This window comes from Trametes versicolor, assembly GCF_000271585.1.
Source record: "Trametes versicolor FP-101664 SS1 unplaced genomic scaffold TRAVEscaffold_1, whole genome shotgun sequence".
In the NCBI taxonomy this organism is placed as follows: domain Eukaryota; kingdom Fungi; phylum Basidiomycota; class Agaricomycetes; order Polyporales; family Polyporaceae; genus Trametes; species Trametes versicolor.
This window is the reverse complement of record NW_007360321.1, coordinates 2,250,264-2,270,808: the sequence shown is the minus strand read 5'-3', so window position 1 is coordinate 2,270,808 and position 20,545 is coordinate 2,250,264. Positions and strand designations below refer to the sequence as shown.

The 20,545-nt window shown below is 62.2% G+C and overlaps 5 protein-coding genes across 5 annotated transcripts; 3 read left to right on the top strand and 2 right to left on the bottom strand.

Moving 5' to 3' along the window:
* Positions 1-454: 454 nt before the first annotated feature.
* On the top strand, positions 455-3,054 carry TRAVEDRAFT_109941 (uncharacterized protein; the record flags this gene model as incomplete). The annotated part of the gene is made up of 10 exons (XM_008034728.1): positions 455-592; positions 651-826; positions 885-972; positions 1,030-1,142; positions 1,200-1,312; positions 1,375-1,560; positions 1,622-1,773; positions 1,823-2,017; positions 2,068-2,676; positions 2,755-3,054. 10 exons carry the CDS (start codon positions 455-457, stop codon positions 3,052-3,054), a joined length of 2,070 nt encoding a protein of 689 aa, XP_008032919.1.
* Positions 3,055-4,512: 1,458 nt separating this feature from the next.
* On the top strand, positions 4,513-7,797 carry TRAVEDRAFT_55379 (uncharacterized protein). The gene is made up of 4 exons (XM_008034188.1): positions 4,513-5,480; positions 5,548-5,840; positions 5,913-6,744; positions 6,991-7,797. Exons 1-4 carry the CDS (start codon positions 4,644-4,646, stop codon positions 7,471-7,473), a joined length of 2,445 nt encoding a protein of 814 aa, XP_008032379.1. The 5' UTR covers positions 4,513-4,643; the 3' UTR covers positions 7,474-7,797.
* A 2,174-nt stretch (positions 7,798-9,971) lies between these two features.
* Positions 9,972-11,309, bottom strand: TRAVEDRAFT_55378 (uncharacterized protein). The gene has a single exon (XM_008034187.1). The coding sequence runs from the start codon at positions 10,461-10,463 to the stop codon at positions 9,993-9,995; it is 471 nt and encodes a 156-aa protein (XP_008032378.1). The 5' UTR covers positions 10,464-11,309; the 3' UTR covers positions 9,972-9,992.
* A 388-nt stretch (positions 11,310-11,697) lies between these two features.
* Positions 11,698-12,503, top strand: TRAVEDRAFT_25623 (uncharacterized protein). The gene is made up of 2 exons (XM_008033641.1): positions 11,698-12,094; positions 12,206-12,503. Exon 1 carries the CDS (start codon positions 11,837-11,839, stop codon positions 12,050-12,052), a length of 216 nt encoding a protein of 71 aa, XP_008031832.1. The 5' UTR covers positions 11,698-11,836; the 3' UTR covers positions 12,053-12,094; positions 12,206-12,503.
* Positions 12,504-14,399: 1,896 nt separating this feature from the next.
* On the bottom strand, positions 14,400-14,949 carry TRAVEDRAFT_41871 (uncharacterized protein; the record flags this gene model as incomplete). The annotated part of the gene is made up of 2 exons (XM_008033966.1): positions 14,400-14,831; positions 14,893-14,949. The coding sequence occupies 2 exons, from the start codon at positions 14,947-14,949 to the stop codon at positions 14,400-14,402; spliced, it is 489 nt and encodes a 162-aa protein (XP_008032157.1).
* Positions 14,950-20,545: the final 5,596 nt, after the last annotated feature.

Genomic DNA, 20,545 nt, shown 5'->3' with positions numbered 1-20,545 from the left:
CTGCAACCGCTTGGTAAGTGGTATCTTTGACCCGAATCCTGAGCGCACACACCCTTTTGAGAAGCCAAGTGGTGGTGAGAGATGAGGTGGGAATGAGAGTGAGACGGGCCACGGACGCGGAGTCCAAGAGAGTTGACGCGAACAAGGACCGGCAGACCCTGGGCGCTTGCCGAAGTCGCGCTGCCACCCTGCACGTGATGCCCGATCGCAGAAATTTCAGCCATCTCTCCTCCTCCGAGCTGACCGCACTCGACTCTGTGTTCTGCACCAGTCGCAGCTCGTCTTGCATTTCTGCTCACGACTTACGACCATCATCCGGAGAAGAAATTACCTGATCGACTAGGCTTGAGCTTTGCACGATCGCACACGACCTACTTCCGGACTGTAACGAACCCGACCCTGCATAGACTTTAGCTCGGAGCTCTACATCAAATTCATACACAAGCCGGCAACCATGGGCAAGTCACAGAAGAAGCGTTCTATGCGCAGGCATAATCCCATGCGGGTACCGGACTCGCATCTCCCTCAGGGCCTCGCGGTTGCATCTGCTTCGTCCTCGAAGTCCGAAGCAATCCTACCTATCGTCCAAAAGGTAAGCACACAGCTTGCGTCAAAGGTTCTTCGGTCACTGACACACATATTGCACGTAGCTGGAGAGTGTTGACCCAGCAGAGCGCAAATGGGCTTGCGTAGCTGTGTCCAATCTCATACAGAACGACCCCTCTACCCGGCGATTGCTCCAGGGCAAGAATATCGTCGGCAAATTGATCACGCGTCTGTCAGATAGCGAGGAAGAGGTTGTCGTAGAGGCAGCAGGCTCTCTGCGGTATGTACCTTTAGTAACAATATATGTCTGCGTGCTGACGCAGAACGCGGCCTATCAGGAACCTATGTATAGACGGCGGATTTGACATCTGCGCCGAGATGTTTAACAAGAACATTCTCGCACCTCTCAAAACATTTGTGCCCAAAGTTAGAACCACTAAATCTCTTTTTCCGAAATAGAGTAGTTATTAACACCGTGGGCAGATCTCAACTACATTGTCACAATTCTTAGCGTCGCCAAAAGATGCCCCCGAAAATGCTCAACAACTCGTGTACGAGTTCGCCGACAATGTGATTACCATCCTTTGGTGCCTCTCGTAAGTGTCTTGTTGCTATACATCTCTGTGATGCGTCCCTTAACTGACGAAGACTAGAGAGACCTCGAACAAGGCCTTGAACTCCATCAACGAAATATCACTCGTGCCGTTCTTGATGTCCTTCTTGGCCGCCAGGGAGAAGTTGCCGCTGTCGACCGTTGCTTCAGCCGGTAAGATTTGTTCGGTTTCTGTGCGAATGTTAGGTAAACTCACATCGTCTCCATGGGAATAGCTCAGTGCCTGTACGTCCTTACGGACGAGAATCGTCCCATTATCGAGGAGGTGCGAACCAACGCGGAGTATACCGCATGTCTCCTTTCCATCGTGAGGCCGGATGAGGCCGCACCGAAGCCCAACGGCAAGGACAAAGCCACAACGTCTGATGAGCGCACCACCGCCTTCCGCGTCCTCACTTGTGGTATGTTTCTGCGTCGCTTGCTTCTTCATCTGCCGCTCCCGCCGCTCACGGCACCACACAGGAATTCTAAGGAACATCTCACCGATACCGCCCCCTTCTATCGCTGCGACAGTGGACCTAGACCGGGACGTGGTTTTGCCAACGCTCGAACCGGTGCTGTCGACAGATTTGCAGGAGGCCGCAGAAGCGGCCCAGCACGCCATCGACCAGCAGGTACGCCGGTTCTCACCGCTAAATCCCCACATTCTGACAACTGCCGCAGGAGTCAATACCGCAGCTCGAGAACCTGTCCCTCAAGCACACGCCGAAGTCGGATCACAAAACACCCTCGGAGCTGGAGCTCGAACGACTGGAGACGCGGCTGCGCACGGTCCAGCTCGCTCTGGAGATTCTCACCGGCATGTGTGCGACGCTTCCCGATCCCGAGGTTTTCAGCGGTGCATCTAGCGCCGACGGTGTGGATGACATCGAAGGTGCGTTGCAATGCGACCGCATCTAATCGCTAAGGCTCACTGTAGACAATCTTGCCCGCTAGGCGAGGACGACGAGGACATCGAAGACGCCGGGGACGTCGACATGGCAGTTGTGGACACCGCGGACGCAGCAGCGTCGCAGCCTCCGTCGTTCTTCACCACGCTCGTCGCGCCGCTCCTGAAGTTCGTGCACCCGACCGCGCTGTCGTTCCCTCCCCTGGGCGCGCCGTCGCCGCACCCGCCCACGACCTCGGCGCTCGGCGCAATACACGTCAGCGCGCTCGAGTGTTTAAATAATATCTTCCTTTCCATGGCGACGTCCTCGCGCGGGCAGCCGGCTGGCCTCGGCCTCGACCCCGCCAGCGGCCGCGCGGTGTTCGACGCCGTATGGGGCGCGCTCCGGCTTGTGGGCACCGAGATCACCAGCACAGGGCAGGAGCGGCGGCGGGAGATGTGGGACATCGGCGTTGGGGTGCTCTGGGGCGTGGGCAACATGTTCAAGGGCGCACTCACGCCGACGGACGAGCATGTCCAGGTGCTGATACAGTTCTGCAACGCCACGTCAGACATCCAGGTCAAAGTCAAGACGATCGGGACGCTGGAGTGTCTCGTCCAGCATCCAGAATCCGTAGACGCGAACCGAGTACGTCGTCGCACCCACATAAACCCGATCGAGAGCATGGCCCGCTGACGCCCTGCGGCCTCGTTTCTGCTTGATCAGATGGTTTCCCAATATTTCTTGTCGTTGCTACCGCCAAACGCGAGCCCGCCGACGCCCACCGAGCCGCTCCTCCAAGCGGTGTCCGCGCTTATCGACATTTACTCGGACGAGGCCCTGCCGTACGACATTAACTTCCGGCAAGGCCGCTACCTTGATGCGCTGGTGCAGAGCGTTGAGGGCGTTCGCAAGGCTGTCCGTGGTATCGATCGGAAGAAGGAGCGTGAGCTTCGCGTGCGTGGGGAGGAGGTGCGAGATAATCTCGTGGCGTTTATTCAGTATCGGAGAGCCCTCCGACTCTGATTGTAGTCGCGATTGATCTGTGGTGCTGTTCCGCGGGGAATGTATTCGGTATTCAAACTACTGCCCAACGACGCCATGCTATTCGCGGCGATGATTATTGATGCCTGATATCCTGAAACTTGTGGGTGCCCGTTGTCAACCGCGCTCCGCCGTTCCTAGACAGCAATCCGCGGACTCCAGAAGGCGGAACGCGGAATACGGTCCTCCTCCGTTTCGGCGCAGCAAGTCAGCTGTCTGGATGACCGGAAGGTCATTGTCAGACACTGGGCGCTGAACATCCCGGGCGGTCAGGAGGGGCTGAAAACTTCAAGGCGCTCTGGGATGCCGTGCTTCCAAAGCTACCGGGGCTTCCATCGCCGACGAGATGCAGGCACATGGTGTCGCGTCTAAATGGTCCCTCTTGACAGCATGACGTCGGTGGGATGGGGCGAGTTGCAAGCGGGACGTGTCTCGAGACGGCCCCGGGCGTCCTGAGGGCAGTCTCGATCAATGCGAGAGCTTCGCCCGCATTGCCTGCAGGGCACGCTGCACCGAGAACACGCTGCGCAAGGACGCATGGGCAGCGTGCCGCCCCTTGGCCATTCATCTAGTGGAGCGAAGGTGAGCATCATGGGACGCCGAAGTGCGTTCACGTACCGGACACTCCGAGCGGGGGTTCGGAGGCTGCGTGCGACGCGGCTTCGCACACACTAGAACCGTGGCGAGATCTGGCTGGAGGAGTTATGTCATTTGTTTGCCACAGAGAAGGACATGTCGCTTCTTGAAGGAGAAACTCAGGGATCGGCGGCTGCCAGGTGGCGTGAGGTTGGAAAGAGACTTGGCGCTTCGTGAGGACACGATGAAGGAGGTACGTGTACATTGCGCTCCAGGGACTGAGGTTGAGGTAAACGACGCCCGCATGGGCGTTCGGCACGTAAGAAGGGAGTTGAGCTTGAACAGCCGCTGCCGATGAGCACGGTATAGAGATACCTTCGATCTCGGCGATCGCTGGATGTATTGCGGTGACAGACAATCAACATCTCTATTGATGATGGGGCCCTGGTAAAGAAGGAAGGTCGGAACCGTTGCAAGTCATATGCGACTAAATACTCACTGGCATCCCGTCCGCATGTTATACGCATGATAGGTCCATGTCTGTCATGACTCCACTATACAAGCTGGAAACTCCGGCACAAAACGCTTGAGATTCCACGTTGAGAAATAAGCATAACTATAAGCCTTGCGTAAAAATCGCGAGCTTGAGTATGAGTCACTCGATTCAAAGCGGTCCAGGAGGCGGTGGGTCGATGGGGGAGGTCAAGAAGGACGGAAGGGCGCCAGGCACGCGTAACAGCGACCGGGGTCACGTGAGCGAGAGACGCGACCTGTTCCCACGGTTTGAGGTCGCGTCGCGGTGTGGCTACTCGCGTCCTGCGCTCTTCTCCGATCCCCACGCTCTCCGAGGCCTCCGAGTCCGTCCACAACACGACACTCGCACTGCCCTCTACTCTGCGGTACTCACTACCTGTTGTACACCATCGAATCAGAAGACACCAGCCAAGCACGACTCAAATTTTGCATACCACTCGACCTACGACCACAGCAGAGCCATGGGAGACCTTAGCCTCCGCCATATTCCAGACCTATCGGATGCATCAGCCATTGCAGACTTCTCCGATGCCTCGTTCCAAATTCCTCGTGCCGCCGATGACTTCCTTCTCGCAGACGATACCATCGACTTTTTCAATGGTGCAGACGATACCCTTGCCACACCCGCTCCGCCATCAAGGCCCGCGCCGCAACCCCCGTTAACTCTTGCCGAACTCACGCCGCGCTCGAAGCCTGTGCGTGCCATGCCCGTGCGATCATCTCTTCGCCCGCGTCCTGGGATTGCTACGCCCCATAAGGCTGCTGTTGTCAACAAACTCTCTGCGGCTCTCGCGGAGGATCTGTCACCCTTCCGTCACCAAGACCCCTCTTTCCAAATTCCTCCCCAACAAACGGACCTCGAAGACCTTCTAATGGCCGACGAAGGGTCTAACTTCTTCCAAGGAGAGGAACCTTCACAGGATTCTGTCCCATTGCGCGCTCGTAGTCCCTTGACATTGAGTCAGCTCAGTCCGGGACCTCAGAAGCGTATGCCGCTGCCATCGCCGACCAGCCCCGACGGGCCCTCTTCCATCATCCGACCTTCCTACTCCGTTATTGCGAATGATGATGGGCGGCTCGCAGATGCCTATGAGAGAAACACAGCCGACATCCAACCACCGGCCTCGACTGTGGCCAATCTCATTCCGGTCATAGCGGAAGTGCTATCGGCTGGCCCGGCTGACCGATTGGCTGTCGAACGACCTGCCGAGAAGGGCATAGTCAAGGGTCCTCCCAAGACCAATCACGCAAAGGAACAGAAGAAACTTCCCGGCGGCGACAAAGCGAAGCGAAAGAAGGTACGTAAATTCTACTCTATGCATGTGTTTGAACTCTCGTTCATCTCCTTTGCTATTGGCTCCCCAGGTGACACCCGTTGCAGCGGTCACCAAACCCGCCAAACTCAAACCCCTGACTGCATCCATCGCGCGCAGAATTTCACTTGGAGGGAAGAAGACGGTACCTGGAATGCGGCGTCGACCACTCCAGGCGCCGCCTGCAGCTGCCGCGACAAGAGGAATCAGCGTCCGGCGTGTTGATGGTGCTGCGCAGTCAGCGTCGTCCGCTGTTCTCACCGACGTCAAACCTCCCCGGGTAGGCGGTGCCTTAGCCGATACTCTACTGTCGTTCGGCCAAAGGCTCATGGCGAGTACTGCGAGGTAAGCAAATACGAACTTGCAATATTTTCCGCCCGTCATACGAGAGTGTCAATCATGATCGTAATATTTTAGGATAGAAGTCGGTGAAGACGCGCTTTTGGTCAACGATGCCCCGAGTTGTGCACTGCCTGAGACCGACGTCCCAGCACCGACAGCTACAACTCAACATCCCGCAGGATGGCTCAACGAGGGCGGGGACTCGGAGGCTATCGCTGGCCCGAGTAGTCGCGTATCCCCGCGGGGAAGTGGGATTGGAGCAGCGTCGGCCACGCTAGCGTCAGGGTCGCTTAGCCCTGCAGGAGCGCCCGCGGACGTCCTCGATCAACATGCGACCGAGCCCCAGGTCTCAGAGACACGACGTTCTCCCTCCCCGATGCGTCGTTCAATCAAACGTGCGGGGTCTCCAGCGTGTGAGCCACCTGCACAACAACGCAAACGAAGCAAGACCACATCCGGACCGTCGGCACCGCTCGCCTCGAAGGAGCCCCTTCCCCGCAAACCTGCCCTACAGCCTTCACGGTCAAGGAACGGGGCGGCGGCGGCGGCGTCCAACGGCGCGCGGGCGCGGCGCGTGGTGTCCGCAAGTGCCAGCACCGCGAATCTAGGCGCGAAGACCGACGGAGCGCGCCAGCCTGCAGTCGCGCCACTGAAGCCGCTCTCGCATAGTGGCCCTGGAAATACTGTCGACGGGGGAAAACCGAAGGTCCCTTTTGGGGGTGAGATCGTTGACAGCAAGAGCGGTGCTCACGTCCCGACCTCGAGCAGGGGTGGCAAATCAAGGGGCACAGTCCAGTCGCAAAAGGAAAATCTGACCGACGCAAAGGAGCGTCAGACCCACGAGCGTCGTGATGGACTCGGACAGACATCCAGTTCCACCCGGGGAATCGCCTCCGCGGACAGACAGGTACGTCGGGATTTCCGTCAGCATTTGCTCAGGGCACGTTTGTCTTTCCGCCACTGTATGCGCCCGCAGCGGGGACCCCTGCGTGCTGATGCATCCGGGGTCTCCTCCGCCACGCCTTCTTTTGATGGTTGCGCGTAGCCGACAACTTAAGCATTCACTCGTCCGCGCGTGCCCACCAGCACTTAATCATGCGTTTAAATAGACTGTATGTCGGGTGTAATCATTGCTAATGCTTTGTGCTTCTAGCCGACAAGTTCGTCGTCCGCGAAGCCCACGAAGCCGATGGAGTTCCAGTTTGCGACGTCGATGCGCGGCGAGGCACGGCGGGCTGACCTCGAAAAGTCAGCCAGTAGCAGCGGGAGCAGCCACACGATGTCCCTGCGGCAGTCGAAGGCGTATGCTGCGCACCCGATCCCTGACTTCAAGGCGCTCCACGCCATGCAACAATCTATGCTCGCCCAACGCAAAGCGGAGATTGCCCCCGTCGTACCACTCCAGATCGAACTCTCCACAGAGGCGCGGGCACGCGAGCGCGAGCAGTTCGAGGAAGCTCGCCGTGCACGCGAGGCCGAGCTTGAGCGACAACGTGAAGAGCGGCGGCGACAGCAAGAGCTCGAGGAGGAGCAGGAGATCAAGGAGCTGAGGAAACGTGCGGTACCCAAGGCGAACGAGGTCCCGGAGTGGTACGCGCTCGCGCCGAAGAAGTCGAAGGCGGGCACCGGAAACTGAGGTACCGGGAATCTTTGTGCTCTGCATCCCGCCGGGGGCGTGCCCGACTGAAGGTTCCGAGGAGCGGGACGGACGCGCAGAACGGGGGTTGTGGCGCACTGCGCTCGCGCCCAGCCGCTGCGGTGGTGGGGGCGGTGGGAGGTGAAGGGCGGGGACGCTATGATTATGGCATGAGAGTCATCTGTACGTTACTACCCCCCGCGACATCTTCTCTGCATTCATGCACCCCGATGGAGGTGTGTCGTGTATGTTATTTTTGTCCGTGACTCACTGCTCGTCTTCGTGCTCGGCGGACTACCTATCAATATCTGGATATCTGGACACTCAGCGCCTTGGTCGTCGGACAAAGATGGCCAGCATGGTCTGCCTGCCCGGCGGTCCCTGGTACTCCGAGGCCTCTCATTCATTCGCCGGGCCCGGCAGTCGGCCCACGCAGGTCGTTCGTGGATGACGCAGACGCGCACATCATACGAGCGAGCCTCATCATGCTGTGTCCGCCCGCTTACCCCTCCTCGCGCACGAAATCACTCAGCCGCAGGGAGCGCCGTCCAGAGCGAGGGCCATGGGCACAGACGTCGACGATGTCATAAGACGAGAAGCTCGAGCGCGAGGCAGGATCACGTACACCGTGATCTTCCGAGCACCCCGGACGGGAGGGCGGGCTTCTGAATCGCCCTCCCGTCTGCGCTTCTCGGCGCCAGGCCTCACTCTGTGCTCGGTCCTGGGTTCTGGGGCCTGAAATGCCGTGATGCCCACGGCGGACCGCAGCGGCCTCGAGGGACGCGCATGGGCGGGCGCGCAGGACGAGAGTTACGTCCGGAGGCTGTGCTTGCCTGGGCACGCTCGCAGGCTCGAATGCTCACCTCGCCGTATTTTTTTCTAGTCCGCCCGTCAATGTCAGTTGTCACGCTTCCAACCCTGCTTCGCACGCGCGCGGGTGCGTATACGCGGGTGGCACGGTGCGCGTCCGAGGACGTCTCCTACGCGGGTGGCACATACACAGATCCTCAGGACGCGTGCCCCTCGCGCTGCCTGTCACCGTAAGTCCGCCGTGCTCTCGGAGCGCGGGGCGGGGCGTGTCAGTGCGCATGCGAGGCGGGCCCGAAACCGCGATGTGTTGCAAACCTTTCGAACAGGCCCACCCAGCTCCGGCATACGCAGCCCCCAGGGTCCCTCCCGCACACAGATATCCGGGTTTTGGAATTTCAGCGACGTGTCTGTGGCCTTCGACTTGGCGCGCAATGCCGTGGCTTTTGCATCCGGCAAGTGATCGCTAGAAGCCCGCGAGATGCTCAGGTGCGCCCGGGGGGCGGGGCGCAGCAGCAGCGCGAACAGCAGCTGGACGCCGCGCTGCAGCTCCGCGGCTGATGATGTCGAGGGTGGACACCAGGGGGACGCGCACACGAGTCGCACCTGGGTTACTAACGTCGGCGGAGGCCCGCGGCCTGTTCCCGTTATGCCTGTTCCTAACTCACTGCAGATGCGCGATGGCATGCCGTGCTTCCTCGCCCTTCTGCGAGTGTAATTATATCATCAGCTGGGGGAGCGCACCCAGCGCGCGGGGCCGGGGCAGCTGCAACGGGGCGGACGCGGGCGTGGTATCTGCGTCTGTTTCCGTCGGCGGGTGTGGGGGCGGTGCTAACCGTCTGCGGCAGGTGCAGCCCGGGCGCGTGCGCGCATGCCCTGGCCCGGGGCGAGCGGGGTGATCAAGATCGCACGTTATTGCACGGCCAGGGACGCGCGCGACCTCTGGCCCCCGGGTGCGAGCGCAGGCGCAGGTGTTGGGATGGCACACTGCAGCTGTGGTCGACGCCAAGGCGGGCGAGCGCGCGGCAGGTGTGCTAGCTGGATATGGCGCGCCGGACGCGGTTCGCTGGTGGAGCGGGAACGGCGGCGACCGCGGGCGGACGGGTGCGCGGGGTTCTAGCGCAAAGAGGTGCTGATGTAGCTATAACGGGCCCTGTGGTATGTTTAGCGCGTCGCAGCAGCAACGGGGAGACGGCGCACGCAGCTGGGTTGGCTGAGCTGAGATGAGCTGAGCTCAGCCCGTATCAATGACAAGAGCTCGGGCGTGCGCCGCGCACTGGGCCCGCGTTGCGTAAAGAGGGCATAGTGGGAGGTCACTAGGCCCGTCCGTGTGTAAGCGCATGCGTAAGAGCGCCGTCAAAGAGCGCAATATCGGGCCTTGCGCATCGCTGAGTACTGGCGCATGAATACACGCAATCGGGCGACAGGAGCTGGCTGGGCACGGTGTGCTGTGTGTACAGGGGGCTCGTCGGACGTGCCAGGAGCGCCGGCAGTGCGGGGGGACCGCACCGGTCGAGGAGTGCACATTGCGTCGTGTTGCTCAAGCTTGTAAGAGAAGATGGAGGCTGAGCTAGTTGTGCGCTCCGCCGAGCGCACAAACGCGTGTTCGCGTTACACACTGGGAAGGCCGGTGGCCTGACGCCCTCGAGGTGGCCGGTGCGAGCGTCCAGGGGCACACGTCGTGCAATTATCGGGATTCCAAGGACGAGATATTAATTGGCAAACAGCACAAAGGGTCGTACATACATAGACTCTGTATACTGCACGCGGCAAGCGGTGACATCGGACAGCGCTAGGGCAGGCTGCGCATACGCGAAGGACGAGGGAGATGGATCGGACGCTGGACTCGAAGACAATCTGGTGATGTCCACGCCGGTGCGCCGTCCGCGACTTATTCGGCCGCGGTTCCTGGCGAGATTTGCCCTCGTTACGTTACTGCGCGCAGACACAGTTCGCGATAGACGCGATGCGCGAATGTCGTTCTGGCCGCGGGCGAGCATCGTCCGCCGCGTCCGACGCATACGAGCCGCGAAGAAACAGCCTCGGGAGTCTGAGGGAGACGCACCATGTCCGCGCGAGTTCTCGGGTTCGCCGCCCCTCCCAGCGGCCTGGAGCGGCCTGGGCAGCCTGGGACTCCGTCTGGGCCGTGTCGGGATGGAGACGAGATGTGGATGGCCGGGCATAGAGTGTGTGTTGAGCGGGACGGCGTATACGAAAGCAGCAGGGGCCTGCCATCGGAGGGGGTGGAGAACACGTACGCACGCGATGCGCCCCGGCGCCCGAGGTTGTTGAAACGGTTCGCCCGCGCGCGACGTACGACGGTTACGCCGACCGCGTCCGTCGAAGCGTCGGGTGGTGAGAGCGAAGCGCGGCGCGGGTGGGCGAGAGCGTGGCGCAGACAGCCTGGAGAGCCCTAGAGTCGACGGCGGCGGTGGGTGACGCGCTCCGGTAGATGCAGCCCAGCGAGCGTAGAGGACAGCGTCGATCGACAAGCATCACATCGGGCGCACAATGGGGCGTTGTGCGTCCTCCGCGGGTGAAGAGGGCACGAGAGGAAGGAGGCTCGAGAGCTTGGCGCGCTGGTTCTCTTTGGCAGCGCGACGGGCGTGGGGGACGGGGTGCAGGCGTGGACGAGCGACGCGGCGCCACAATGCTTCTCCGGAGATGCCGCCCGCGTGGCTAAATGGGCATTATTGGCAGACCATCCGGACGCATCCGGGGCAGCCGTTCGCGTTTGTGCGGCGGTGACGTGCCTGTAGGGACGATACGGGATTATACGATTAGACTGCCCAGGGCGGCGGGCATGTGCTGTGACAATAGCGTCCATAGCCTTTTCTGCTCGATCGAGGACTGCAAGCCACAAAGGGATGCGGGCGGCCCCCCGCCGGCGACCTCGAGGCGGACGGCGCGCCTCGGGGCACGGAGTTCGGGCCAGGGAGCGAGAGTCAGACAAAGGAGCGGAGTGGCACAGACGGCAGCATCAGGAGGCAGCGCGGGCTGTGTGAACCGTGATAGGCGACAGCGTCCGCTGAGCGTGGACGGAGGGGCGGAGGGGAGGGAGGACAAAGAGGATGGGGCTGAGTCAGGCTGGGACGAGCGTCGAGTGGCCTGCGCACGATCGCTGTGGCCGGATGCCTTTCGCGGCCTAGCGTGCCCTCCGATCGTGTTGTCTTCTCTAGCCCGTTTCGGCCACCTAGGGCTCCCCGATCCCATCGCCTATTTTGATTCGCATTATTATCGCTATGCGCCGACAAGTCCACAACTGACGTGCCTAAGCTTCCTGCCCATTACCGCTTTCGGCCGGTATTGAAGTCCATCGTTAACGCCCACCGTTGCCGCACGAGCGGAATATGTGAGCCCTCAACGGACGCATAAAAGGTGGAGTCCGCCTCCGTCTCCCCTCACCAACACCTCCCCTCCTCGCATCCGCATAGCAACTCATCCTCTCCCGCTCATCCATCCTCCGCATCCTCTCAGAGCCCTCATCCCGAGCTAGCCCTCCCCGCTCCGCCGCCACCCAGCCCACTCCGAGCCCACCAATCACCCGCGCACCACTATGCACGCACAATCCTCCGCGATCTCCACCCCCGCGCGCTCCGTCGCGTCTCCGTCGCATCCGCACGCGTCCGCGCACGCGCATACCACCGACGCGCCCTCCAACGCGGCCTGCCACGGCCCCGACTCCGAGTCGTGCCTCCTCGCCGCCTCCTCGCCCCAGTGCTGCCACTGTGGCTGGCGCGGTGCCCACGCGCCGACGTGCCCGTTCAAGTGAACGCGCCCGGCCCTGTCTGTATACTAGTTCGTTGTCCACCATGTGAGTGTCCGCCCTTTCTTCCCTTTCCCTCTCCATTCCTCCCCGCTCCCATCGTCCGGCGCTCCTCCGTTCCGTTTCGGCACGCCGGAATGCTGACGCCGCCCCCATTAGTTGTTTCTACTCTACTCGATCACTGCTGTCGCAACCTCGATCATCGCAAGCCTGTATCACCACCGTATAGCATGCCGAGCACCATGCTCCTATTTGCATCTCGCCCACGTATTCTCAAGTTCCCCCGACGCAGCGCTGTACGAAGATATCCTTAATGGAGGAGGAGAGGAGTCGCGGAAGAAGGAAGAAGCTGCTATCGGTTGTGGTTGTACATACCCCCCATCTGTCTTGTATTCTGTCGCACACCCCACGGATTCGTTGACGCATCTGCTCGAGTGTCCCGCGCAATCCATCTGCTATGTTACCCAGTTGTTGCGAGCCGCGAGGCGTGTGATGCATGGGATTGTGCGAGCCGCGCTCGGCAGGCGGTTCTGAGACTTTAGCGTCGCGTGCGGAGAGAGATGAGAGCGATCTTATCTGGGCGAGCATCAGGGCCGGAGGTGGGGATAACGTTATCATGACGCAGACCGTCTCTGTTTCCCCGCATTCGCAGCAGCGCAGGCTCTCGCCGTCCGAGGCCACAGCAGCAGTCGACGTCCGACGCTGGCTCGTACACGCTCCCACCGATCGCCCTCTTGCGTTCTCGTGCGCGCCCGGCCCATGCGTCGCTCTCCTCGCGCGTGCCGTGCGAAGACGATCCGCCCCGATGAATGCGGCATCGCGAGTTCTCTCGCGACGTCGTCCGCCAGCGAGCAGTGGCAATAGAGTTCCCCACCCCCACCGCTTCACCTGCTTCCCGAGCCCCTTGTCCACCCGCTCGCACTCCCTCCGCGTCCTCCCTCCCAGCTGATGCACTGGGGCCTCCGCAATCGCGCCATCGCCCATCGATAAGCCGTCCCAGTCCGAAAATTCTCTCGCCGAGCCACACCCCGCGCCCTGCGATCCGAGCAGGGCGGTGCAGCCGGCGCGCGCACTCGCTGTCTCGCTCCCGTCAAACGCGTTCGCGTGCGGCGTGCTCGCCGGCAGGCCGCTGCCGTCTGCGCGGGCCATGTGATGTGGAGAGTCGCCATAACAATTGGACGTGAAACGCTGCCAGAAAATAAACATCCATTTTGGCTGCGCCGTCGGAGCGCGAGCGTATTGTGTGTTCCGCGCGCCGTCGTTCCGTCATCATCAAATCTTCTTCAATCCCGCCGGTGCGTGCATCCGGAGCCGTGTGGATGGGAGCCATCGCGGGCGGGCGGTGGGCTGGGAACGGGCGTCGGGTACAGACTCTGCTTTGTCCGCGTCGACATCATCGTTCACCCACTCCGACCAGCGTGTGCAGGTCCGTGACCGTGCAGGGCGCGCAGAAGGCCGGCTGGGCGAATAGCAACCGCTTCTCGCGTCGGCGTGAGCACGCTCGGGCGGCGGATAGCTGCCCATCCGATGCTGCTCCGAGCCCGTCGACGGCGCCGCGGTGGCAGCAATTGGCTCGCGTGCAGCAAATCGCTATGCGAGCCCTGACGCACCCGCGGCTTCCTGCACGTTCGAGAGAACGCCCCGGTGCGGTTCTCCGGCGTATCTTGCGCGCCCGGCCGCCTTGGCGCACTCTGCTGCTCGGACGCGAGGCGAGCTGACGCTGCGATGATGCACACCGCGTCCTGCACAGGCTCGCGCGTTCCCATCTTTGACGATGGCCTGTCCAGCGTACAGGACCCGCGTCGTCGCAGCAGAACACGCAATGCGCGCGTGTGTGGCTAGCGCTATCGCCCCGCGCGTCCCGTGCCCCGCGGCGCAGCCCCATCTATCCATCCCATCCATCCGTGACCCATCCATCCCGGCCGGAGCGCTATCGCAGCGTGGCCATTGCCTTGTATTCCGCGCAGACCTTTCCTGCCGCGAGCAGTGCGTATTTTGCTACCGCTATCACAGTATTTTGCGCGCAAGTGCTTTCCCGCCCGTCCTCCGAAACCTACGCCGACCCACCCGCCGGGCTGGAGAGCAGCTTCCCATCCATCCATCCATCTATCAGTCCGGCATCTATGCACAGGCCGTCGGCGTCCGAACGCCTGCCGCCTTGGGACACGATCCACCCACTCTCTTTCTGCACGCCTTTTTTGCTCCCGTTGTCCACAACCTGCCGCTCGGCCCAGCTGACCGCATCAGCTGTGGTGCCTCGTTGCCCGGTGTGAGTCCCGCGCAAGTGCCTCGGGTCTGCCTCCTCCGGCCGACGTCCGACCCGCGCCCGCGCGAGGCTACGAGCCTCGAGCCGCTAGGCACCCTGGTACCACAACACCATCTCGTCCCTCGAGCTCTCGTCCAGGAACACGGCGGCGGCACGCAGCCCGGCGCAGCGCCGAGCCCACGGCGCTGACTGATACAGTGCCTGCGCTACTGCACTCGAAGTGCGTCCGCGAGCCTCTCGCGCCGAAGGTGCTAGCCCCGAGGCTTCGAGAAGCGTGCCCTCCTGGTGATTGCGCCCAGATCCCAGACGCAGCGCAATCTCGCGCGGCGCCGCCGCATCTGCGTCAGGGCGCGCGCGAGGAAACCACGAGGCTAGCGGTGCACTGCTGCTGGGTGCTGTGGGCCGGGACGACTCGGGCGCGCAGCAATGCGGGCTTAGCAGCCGCCCAAGCACCGCCAGAATAGCCGAGGCGTTCAGTATGTGGCTTGGGCCCGTCGGCAACGTGGTGGGGGCCGGCGCCTGCCACTAATAAGCCACGAATTCGGACTGAGTCCACCTTGATGATGGCACTGCTACGTACGAACGCCGAGTCCATCATCATCACGTACGAGTTGACCCTCTGCTGCACCTGAGGCATATGTGCCGCTGCCGCTGCCAGACGACTCGGAAATGCACGGCCCTATCCCGCGCGTCCAGGCCCTCTCAGCCGGGACGACAGCTGTGGGTAGGACGCCCACCGTTAGGCTCAGGAACCCCAAGTGCGCACTAGCGCGAGTTCGCGGGGACACGCCAGCTCTATCGCCGGGAATTGCGCGTCAGTACGTACACATCGACCGCTCTTCCCCACATCGCCAGGCCCTGATCTCGCCCCGGGTGGGCTTCGCAGGACACTGGATCCCAGATGGCCAGATATAGTGCGTCTGCAGCCCGCACCACGCCGGGCGTGGCAGGTCGGGCCCAGCGGGGAGCAGTGATCCCTGATTACTTCCGCGCAGGATCGGGGCGGGCGGCGCGGCGTCGCGGTCGCGTACTAGCTCGGGATAGCCTGAGCGCGGGCGGAACATGCGAAGCCAATGTATCGCTGCGCGTCGTTATGAGTGTGAGTCGTCGCGAGTTGACGGTTGCTGTGGCATATTCTGCTGGAAGCCTTCCTGCCGTCAGTGTTAGCTCGTTTTAATACTCGGAGCCGGGGCCCGAGGAAGAGCACAGCGGACGCCCGGGCGCGACAGGATGTGCCACCCGCGTCCACTTGTTCGCGTACGGTGGGAGGCGGATTAGAAACGCGCTAGAGCCTACTTGGTGGACGTTCTTCAGGTACGCCAGCTCTAAGCCCGGTACTCGGTTCTCCAGCACGTTTTACGTATACCCCGCACGTCCTTTGTGGAGAGCTGTGTCGTGGAAAGTGCTTCGTGGTGGGCCTTCTCCGCCCGAGTTCGCCGGTCAAATACACGCTCACGCCCACTCTGTTACGGCTCGCAGGTGTTCGCAAGGTGTCGAGGCTTCACACCGTCTGCGCGGCGTCGAGCCAGCATGACCTGATCCCCGCGCGTCACAGGACCCCAGCGGACAGCGTGTGCGTGCGTTCTCTTCTTCTACATTGTTCTGTTCTCGTCCCTTTCTATGTTCACAGGCGTCGTGGTGGCCAATTAGCGCAGCGCGAACGCGGCAGGGCGCTCCACCGTGAATTCTTGGCCGGCCTATGTTTGTAGATGGCCACTCAGGAGGCCTGGCATATCAAGCGGAGCCGGCCGCTCCGGCTATGTATACAGTGGACCTACATCCGCACGGTATACACGCACGCCGACGTCAACGGTACAGCCCCACCGTCCGCTAGGTGCCGCCACGGCGCAAAGTTACAGTTATCCAGCTAAATACCGGGCCTGCTGATAGGCTTGCCTCCGGACAGGTTTTCCGCCCACGCTGGTCCAAATGGTTGCCGTTCATTATGCGTTAAGTCTGAAACAAGCAGCGTTGTCGCCCGTTTGGGCGGCCCACTAGGCCCCGCTCGCCCCGGCGCGATCTGGTGGCACGTCCTAACGGACAGCGGTCATTTGCGTGCGCAGCGGACGCTGGACCCATGACCAACGCCGGCCCACAGCATGCATCATGGATGATCACTGATCTGCCTCCGTGAGCGCATACTGCCCACTGCAGGCGCCAGGTAGAATCGTGAAGAGGAGAAGAGGGTGGCCCAGGAGGGCCCACCGGGACGATCACCGCGACGTCTGTATAGTGGCCTGGAGAAGAGGGGCGCGTGTCTTCTAGTCCCGGTGCGCCGCGCTTCGAGTCCGCGTTCGAGCGAAGGCGAAGGCGCGAACCCCTCGCCTCGAGCTCCTGACTTCGCGGCCCCCTCTACCTTCCGTCCTCCGGTTTCTTCCTCGGGGGCCCTTCGTCTTCCCCAGAACGCGCAGTACGCAGGGCGCTCTTCCAGTGGAACGCCGTACGTGCTATGTATACGCGTCCTTCGCTGAGTGACGTTCTTCCTGCATCGTGCGTGTTCCTGGCCGCCGCGGTCACGCCGCCGTTCGGCAGCCAAGCGCGACGGCCACACCCCATGGCCGGCGTGAAGGACGAAGGCGGGCTCGCGACGTCTCATTCAAACCGCGGCCTTCGCTGCCAGGACGTGTGGACCGCGCTGAATGCGCGCAATCCCCGCGCCGCCGGACCTCCGTGCGCCGACGTGTGTATGTCAGCATCGCGGAATGTGACCAGCTGCGGCCGTGTTCGAGTCGTTCGAGACAGAACGCGCCTGCGCGTGGACGCCGGCTGCAGAGGGGCGATAGCTGCGCGCGAGTCGCAGGCTTCGCGACTTCCTCGAGCGGGCGAGCAGGCGGGCGGGAGGTCAGGCTGATCGCTGGCACAGAGCTCTTTCGGGCAGCACGACCCTGATCGGCGGGGCCGGGCTCGTCCGAGGCGGGGCTTCGATGGACTTCATGGGCAGCACACCATGTCGCTTCCGCGTGAGCAGATCCATTCGGGCGAGATGGCTTGTTCTGGGAGGATCGCCTGCCTCTTTCGGCACGGCACACGGGCGCCTGCGGGTTTCAGACCAGCTGAGGAGGCCTTCGCGATTGGCGAGCGCGACGTGCGCCTTCTGTGCTTTCTGTTCGCACTCCGGTCGGCGGTCGCAGAGGGTGCCTGCACTTTGAGGGTCGCGCATTGCGAGGGGCTGGCGTGTCGCTTACGTGTGCCGGACGCGAGCACGGAAGGCTTGGAATCTTCGCACCCTTCTGCGGGGTATGAGAATGTGGGGTGAAGAGGTCTGGCGGCAGTCAGCTGTGCGTCCGCCGGGGTGAAGGTCGTACCGTATGTTGCGTGCGGATGCGTAGTGGGCTGCAGAAGGGTGTTGCTGTGGCGCTCGTCCGCCTTCTGGCACGGGGGCCTGGGAAGCTCAGCGGGAGAAGGACTTCGGGGGTTTGCCGTGTCGTACCAGTGGCGGCAGCCACAGCGCGGCCGGTGAATACAGTAGCTCGTTAACTGTTGGTGGCAATCATAGTACACACCGTGTGCGAGCGTGACCAGCCTGCGCAGACAGCCCGAGCCAGTCGGTATGCAAAGTTGCGGGCGTCCGGCAACGTACGTACCTCCAACGTTATAACGGGAGAACGCACGCCGCACGCAGCCCATCGGGGCGCGGTGTTAACGTGCCACCAATGGCGAGCTGTGAACGTGGGCGCCGGACGCTCCTGCACACGTCTACGCAGCACACGAAGTCGTCGTCGCACATACGGGAGAAGGGCGGCGCAGGGATCTGTGGCGCAGGCGTGAGTGTGTGCGCGCTATTCCTGTGGTACGCCCACCGGCCACCTGCCTTGTACGGGCGATCGCCGCTCGCCCGCCGCGCGATCCCGGCGAGTCTATTCGGCTGACGTCTGCTATGGGCGTCGCCTTTCCACCCGCGGGCCCTCCCCTGCGTGCGGCGTTCCTGTCCACCCGGCGTGCACACAATTGTGCGGCGGCATGAGCGGCACAGTTTGTGGCGCGAGTTTGTCCGAGGAGCTTGAAAGACCGCGATTTTGGCTGCGAACCCTCTTCGTGCGATGTTTTGCCGAGGGCGGGTGGGGGATTGCTGCTTGGAGTCGTCATTACAGTTCGGCGTGCCTGTACGTACGGCGTGCCTCAACTTCAGCATCCCGCGGGCCATCGCGATAGTCCTCCTACACAGTGCGATGATCCGTATGAGCGGAAGGAAGTTGTTGACGCACCTGCGTGAAAGCCTCCGAGCGCCCTAGGTGTGTTGCAAAAGCAATTTTCATGACATGATGTACCCAGGCTCACACCATCGCGCGACAGAAACTGACCACATAGGGCGCGCAAGGATAAGGCATAAGCCCCACTATATCGCGCAGCGTTCCTGTAACGGATGTGTATGCCGTAACATTTAATAACGCTCCCAAGCTCGACCGGCAACTGGTCGATGATACACAGCTGCCTATGTATCTCCTATGGCAGTAGTGAGCCGCGAGGACGCTGATTGGCTGAGCCTGCGTGCACCACCGCCCGCATGAGAAAATGCAGACAAGGATGGCCATTTGGCGTACCGAGGCGGCACAACTCACATGTCGTGGCTATCACTGACAAACGCTGCGGGCCCTTGAACGGGTTAGACCCCGGTATTCCGCTTGTCCTCCGGGCATGGCAAGCGGGCCAGGATGGCAACTAGCACCGGACGAGGTCATGGACGTCGTCGTATCACATCGACACCTCCAGGGCCAGGAACGCGGCCCCGGGCCAGCCTTCCCCATGGGCACCACACAGCGCGCTGACGAAGGCGGGCAGCTCGTGTGGGGGTCGTGCGGGGTACGACGCACGGGTGGCAGTGAAAATATGCCCCGGGAAGGCGCGAAGAGAGAACCGGATTCACATGAAGCGAGGCGAGAAGACGGGGGTGTACGCGCGAACGGCGAGATCTGGGGCGACGATTCGATCGCCACCAACCGCATCATTGAATGGGTCCAGTGGCTTGTAGCTTCTAAAGGCCTGCGCGACCCACCGTGCAGTCGCGCACTACACGGGGCTCGTGCAAATTTGCACCAATCCAGCGTAGGACGAGCGACGCGACGGACGGCGCTGCACGGCACCGCGGGCGGCACAGAGTCGTCACCAGTGTGTGCCTGCGTGCGTTTCGCCATCAGCAGGGCCCAGCGCGCCCGTGTCCTGCTCTAATTCAGCGGGGCTTGGAGCTGCCGTCCGAGGTCGACGCACCTTCGTAAGTACATGCCGCTTCCGGTGCTGGCAACCGCAACCCCATATGCACCCGATTTTTTCTGGCCGCAGCCCCTGGCGACGAAAACTCAGCGCCGCCTTCCGCGGCCGGTCAGTTGATAGCGAACCCTTACCACCGACGTGGCGCGGGCCCCACTGTGACCTGAACGTTCGGCAGCCAAGCAGTCAGTCGCGATGGGCGGCGGCGAGGGGAGATGTCAAGATGTTGATTTAGGGCGCGGAGGGTACCGCGCGGCCGGCCCTCTCTTCCCATGGCGGAACGTGAAAACGCGAGAACGGGAGCCTGCCTTGCGGTGGCGCGCCGCACTTCGCCCGCCCCCAAAATACAGAGTTGGACAGATTCGAATAGGGAGAGGCAGCGTGGTGGCACGGTGGCTGGCGGTGGGCGGCCTGAGGCTGCAGTGCAGCTGGAGATGCGCGGGCCCCCGGTAGCGACCTGCCAAAGAACCGTCACCTCGAGTGCGCGATGGAAGGGTCCCCACTTACGAAGAGTGGCCCTGTGGGAGCAGCAGTGGAGTGGGGCCCGTGGCGCGTTCTAGTGCGGTGATTCGTGCGGGGGGCAGAGCCTCGTTGCGGAGACGTGTCACGCTGTGAATAGCTGGACGTGCTCGTATCATGGTTCTACTGTTCTCGCGCCAGGAGCCATGCCGCACCCTGGGCAGGTGCCGGATGCGCAGAAAAGGCCACAGATCTGGTCGAATTTGCGAGAGCACGAAGGCCCGCTGTTAATCAATGAGGCGCTGCTGTAAGCAGCGGCGAAGTCGTGTCCGGCCAGCCAAGAAGCACGGACTGCCGCTGACGATCTTGGGGCGGCCGCAGTAACGACGTGCAGCAGAGCTCGCAGCGAAGCTTGCACTGGGCGGCGACAGGACGCAGAGTTCGCAGAGGTGTGATGGCAGCACGTGCAGGTGCTATCGTGCGTTCGAATTCCAAGAAGGCGCGAACCCGTTCGATCGTCGCTGCTGTATTCGGACCCGTGTAGGCACTCTCTAGAGCGGCCTGTCAGC

Excerpts from the sequence above, each read along its gene's own strand:
- TRAVEDRAFT_55379 (XM_008034188.1), top strand. The coding sequence starts at position 4,644 with ATGGGAGACCTTAGCCTCCGCCATATTCCAGACCTATCGGATGCATCA. Across the intron at positions 5,841-5,912 it reads CTCATGGCGAGTACTGCGAG|GATAGAAGTCGGTGAAGACG; the intron begins GTAAGCAAATAC and ends GTAATATTTTAG. Across the intron at positions 6,745-6,990 it reads TCGCCTCCGCGGACAGACAG|CCGACAAGTTCGTCGTCCGC; the intron begins GTACGTCGGGAT and ends TTGTGCTTCTAG.
- TRAVEDRAFT_55378 (XM_008034187.1), bottom strand. The coding sequence starts at position 10,463 with ATGCCCGGCCATCCACATCTCGTCTCCATCCCGACACGGCCCAGACGG.
- TRAVEDRAFT_25623 (XM_008033641.1), top strand. The coding sequence starts at position 11,837 with ATGCACGCACAATCCTCCGCGATCTCCACCCCCGCGCGCTCCGTCGCG.